The sequence below is a fragment of the Dromiciops gliroides genome, chromosome 4, assembly GCF_019393635.1.
Source record: "Dromiciops gliroides isolate mDroGli1 chromosome 4, mDroGli1.pri, whole genome shotgun sequence".
NCBI classification, from domain to species: Eukaryota; Metazoa; Chordata; class Mammalia; order Microbiotheria; family Microbiotheriidae; genus Dromiciops; species Dromiciops gliroides.
In genome coordinates this window covers 185,043,925-185,048,830 of record NC_057864.1, presented here as the reverse complement: position 1 = coordinate 185,048,830, position 4,906 = coordinate 185,043,925, and the positions used below count along the sequence as shown (strand labels likewise).

General features: G+C 56.2%; 1 protein-coding gene across 1 annotated transcript; it reads right to left on the bottom strand.

Annotated features, from left to right (window-relative positions):
• Positions 1-2,564: 2,564 nt before the first annotated feature.
• Positions 2,565-4,668, bottom strand: LOC122756235 (elongin BC and polycomb repressive complex 2 associated protein). Its single transcript, XM_044005418.1, has one exon. The coding sequence runs from the start codon at positions 4,150-4,152 to the stop codon at positions 2,932-2,934; it is 1,221 nt and encodes a 406-aa protein (XP_043861353.1). The 5' UTR covers positions 4,153-4,668; the 3' UTR covers positions 2,565-2,931.
• Between the last annotated feature and the right edge of the window lie 238 nt (positions 4,669-4,906).

Here is a 4,906-nt window from a genome sequence, read left to right as displayed (position 1 = left end):
TTGAAATTCCATCTTCCCCCAACATCCCTCCCCAAAACATCCATACACACACATTTTTCCTGCTTTCCCCAAGCCCCATAATGCATTCAGTGATTCTCCCCAAGCAGACTGAAAGGTATTTGTGGTGCTGTATTTAAACTCACATAGAGTTCTCTCTCCTCCCTGCCATTATCTCTTTTACTTCGCCCACCCTTTTCCTCCAGGGAGCCTAGGAGCCCAATTAATGGGACTGACTCCCAGCTCCTCTGAGGAAAGAGGGTTTGAAATGATTATTTCTTTCCTTAATCCACCCTTCCCCCACCCCCATCCCCCATCTCCAGTTACTTCTGGTGGGCCGAGAGCTTTGTGACACAGGCCACATTACCAAGTGAAAGAAAGTTGCCCCCCCCATCCCCCTCTACCACCCACCCCTCTTCACCTTTCTCCTTCTCCCCTTTTCTTAACAACATTCCTTCACCTTTAGCTCCCAATTCCCCCTGCTTTTGTCTCTCCCAGCTTATCTCTTTTTCTCCTCTACTCCCATTCTCTTCAATCATTTCTTTTCCCATTTCTCCCTCATTCCTCTTCCCTCTTTGTCACCAGCCCCCCCCCCCCACCATAGGTGGCCATTCCAAAAGAAAATCAGCAGTTGGCTAATTTCTCTTTCTCCCCCACCCCATATCTCTCCTCCCCCAAAACACAGAAGTTAGGAGGAGGTCACTAGGGTTCATAGGGCCAGATGTTGAAGGGAGAACTATGCCTAGCCATTGCCCACCCCCAACAACAAAAAAAAAATGGAGGAAAAGAGAGCTACAGATTTTTTAAAAACAAAAAACTCTTTGTGGCTCAAGGTAGTTTTCCAAAAATCCTTCCTCTGCCCCACCCATAAGTAAGTGGAAAGGGGGAGCTTTCCCCAAGTTTCCTCTACTAGAAAAATGGATGAAAGCACTTCAAACTCCCTGCCTCCCCCACCAAAGAACCCAGCTTGCAATTTCTTCTTTTAAAAAAAGGTGGGGGATGGGGCAGCTAGGTGGTGCAGTGGATAGAGCACTGGCCCTGGATTCAAGAGGACCTGAGTTCAACACTTGACACTTACTAGCTGTGTGACCCTGGGCAAGTCACTTAACCCCAATTGCCACACACACACACACACACACACACACAAAAGGTGGGGGAGATTGATGCCCCTAATTTGTTCTTTGGAGCAAGGTGAATCAGTGAACTCAGTCCAAGACTGGGGACCCAGAATTTTGGAACTCTAGAGTAGACTACCCTCTGCCATTAAAATCCCAACCTGAGCCAAGGTTGAAGCAATTCCCTTTCACTGATTTAGTAGGTTCTTCTTTGCCTCTAGGACTTTATTTTCTTCTCTCCATCCCCTAACTGGTAGAATTCTGGAGGATGAGTGGCCCCCATGTGGGTGGGTGGGGGTGTGTGACAGAACAGGTCTGGCTTATCTCTCCACTTTCCCTTTTCTGTGTAAATAAAGCCTCTGACCCCAAATCTAATCCCTGGGCTCCTCCCTCTTCTGATCCATCAAGAGATCTCTGACAACCAGCTAAATACCCCCAAGTGCCATTCCCTGGCTACTCAGGCTGAGGGAGCAGGCAGAGGGGTCTTTTCTGTTTGCTTTAATGAGATCTCCCTTCACCCTCCAACCTTCACTATTCCAAGCATTTGGAAACAATCAACCACTTATTCCCAATTTGCCCAGCAAAGGTTTCTCCCATTTTCTCCCTCAAGAGCTTCTTGGTTCTGTATTCCCCACCACCACTCCCAACTCCAGGCTAAACCTGACCCACCCGAAAGGATCTCCATCACTTCCAAAAGTCCCAGAACAGCTTTTATATCTGAACTCCCCACCTCCCACCCAGCTCCAAGTAGAGAAACCTGTGCATAGGAAGCTCGAAAGTCAACTCGTTTGGTCTAGATTTTATTGATTTCTTCATCCATCCATTGCTTTCCCTGAGAAGCCTCACCCCCTCCTCAAAGTCTGCAGATTGGGAAGGGAGGGGGCTCCCCCTCCCCTTCAGAAGCAGATCCTCGCCCCGCCCGGTTTGTCTTTCCAATCCTTTCCAATTCCCTTTAACTTCCCCACTCCCTACATACACTTCAGGACTGGGGGGGGTGGGGTGAGGGGAAAGGGAGAGGGAGACCTAGGTTCTCAAGCAACTCCCCCCCCCTACTTTGAGAAATCCCTCAAAGGAAGAGGAAAACAGTGATGATGGGGAAAAACAAAAAACAGATGTCCAAGGAGGCAGGGAGTGGTTGCTGGAAAGAAAGGGGGTCTCTCTGGTTGGGGTCACCAGTATTACTGAACTGAGGGTTAGGGTTGGGGATGAAGAGGGGTAGGCCTCCCAATTCCCCCAACTCGCTATTACAGAGTTTTGCTACTTTTGTCCAATGGGGCTTGGAGGAAGAGAAAAAAAACCTGGGAAGGAGAGGGAGGGGAATGGATGCGGGCAGTTAAAGTGCCAGGAGTCCCCGAATTGGAGGCGGGTAGTGAGGGGATCGATCCCCCCTTCCGTCCCCTCTAGCTGCAGATTGCTTCTCCACCCCCCACCCCCCATTCCATTCCGTTCTCTCGCTGGAACAGAAGTGTTTTGTTTTTTTTCTCTATCCCCGGGGTCTTTCCTTTAAATAACTCGGAGCAGGTTTCCCGAGGCGTTCCCCGCACTCCACCCCCTTACAAGCCAGAAAGAAGCCAGAGCCGGAGCTAGGCTCTCCATGCCTCTCCTCCGAGGATGAGGTGCCGCTGGAGTGGGAGAGGAGAGATAGCTGGGTACTTCACCTTGACTCCATCAGGCTCCCTGCCACACTTGGAGATGCCCAGCGAAGAGCAGGAGTTTGGAGAAGCATGTTATGTAGGGCTCTCTGCCCACCCTCTCCAGATGGGCAGACCCCTGCAACTTCCCCGCTTTAAGGAGAGAATATGAGGAACCCCCTCCCCATTCAGAGCCTCTCCAGTGTGCGCCCCCAGAATTTGAGGCCGGGAGGTTCGGGGATGGCGGGTCCTCCTAGCTGCCATCTCCACAGAGGGTGGGCTGGGGGCGGTCGCGAGGAGCCACAAAGCCTTAGCGAGGATGCGGGCCTCAGATCCCCGTCTTCCCCCACCACCAGGGCTGGAGGACAAGGGAAGTTGGCCAGGAGACTGAAGGAGCTTTTGGTCGGGAGCGACGCCGGGGGACGGCGAACCTGGGCGCTGCGCGGGGGAGCTACGGGCCGCCGGCGTTTTTTTACCGGTCCCCCAGCCTGGGCTTTCGTTGGGGACGAGGCCGGACGGTCAGACACTCTTCGCAAGCTCGGCCCGTCCAGCACGAAGCCTTTCGCGTAACACCAGAGTTTCGACTGGCGAATCAAGCGATCGAAATGTTCCCTCCGGGGATCGCCCAAGGGGGCCGGAGTGCCACCGGCCGCAGCAGTCTGGGGGCTAGGGTCTGAGGTCTCAGAGGGCACAGTGGGTGACATGCCCTCAGGGGAGGCAGCTTTGACCTCGTCCCTCTCGCTGAGAGGCAACTGCTGGGACTCCACTCTCGGAGCTCCCAGCTCCGGCTGGCCAATCTCGGGGTCCGAAGGCAGCAACTGGGGACTGGACGCCTGGGGCAGAATGGCGGTGGAGACGGACGAATTATTGAGCTGCGGGACCAGGCTGGGGATGGATCGGGCAGGAGAAGACGGGGAATCCAGAAGTGGGGGAAGAGCTGGAGGGCAGGCTAGCGCGGCCCTACGAAAGCAAATACTCGGCTGTCCACGATCTTCCTCCTCCTCGCTACTGCAACTCGGCACCCGGACGCCCAAGTCCTCGCCGTCTGAAAAGTCACCGGCTCTGGTAGAATCCGAATCGCTAGAATAACCTGCCGACGTGCCGGGCTTAGCCGGCCCCCACTTCAGGCTTTCCCGGGCTCGGCTGCCCCCGCAAAGAGGGCCCACGAGAACTGACGCCCGCGGCCCCAGCTCCCCCAAACAACTGTCCCCGGCCACTCCCTCCAGCCCGTGGACGAGGCCCAGTTGGGGGGCCCGCAGCTTGGCGAGGGCGCAAAAGGCAAGGGCGCGCAGGCAAAGAGGAGAGAACTCTTGCGGGCCCCGGCGTGGTTTCCGGGGTGTAGGGGAGCATGGAGATGCCCGGGGAGCGGCCTGGACGGCTGGCCGGGATGCGGGACGTAAGGTCTCCATGGGGAAGCCTGGAGGGTCACCCACAGGGAGGGTCCTCTTCCCACCGGTCTGGTACCCACGTTTCCCAAAGGCCCCGCAGAAAAGGAGAACATTGCCCCTCCCTCGACGGGAGGTTTCTTCTTCGGGGCGTCCCCCGCCGGTTCCCCAGCGATCTCGAAGTCTCGTCTTCTTGCCCTTTCTTTCGTCTGCTCACGCGTTCAGCTCCGCCACCGGACTCCTGGGTCCTCCGCGAGTCCTGGTGTAGACAGCCACCCGGTCAGGGGAGTGGGGCATGATGCAACGCCCCGGAAGGGGGAAGAAGGAAACCTTCCTCTAGCCGCCTTCACCCCAGCCCGGGCTGGAGCCCCCCTAGAGAAGCCAGGAGCGCAGAGGCTGGGGAAACAAAGCGGCTGGAGAGGAAGGCGGGGAAGTTCCCAGGCTCCCCCACACCCCCAGTCCTCGGTTCCCGGTGGCGGCACCTTCTGCTGGGATCCTTTCTTCCCGGCCAGCTCCCGAGGACCGCGTTATAGAGAACTGCCCCCTGGCTCCCCCAATACCAGAGCTGGGGCTCCGAGCCGGGAGCTGATTGGGTGGTCTGGAGGCGTGACGTCAGCTCAGTCCCTCTACCCCCGCCCCTTTCACCACCCACCCCTTCCCCATTTCACAGATAGACCCACACACACGTGGAAACCTCACAGCGCTGAGGGGAAGGGGGGGGGGGTGTTGCACTGTGTGAATGTGGATCTCTGGGTGTGTGTTTCGTGTAAATATATGT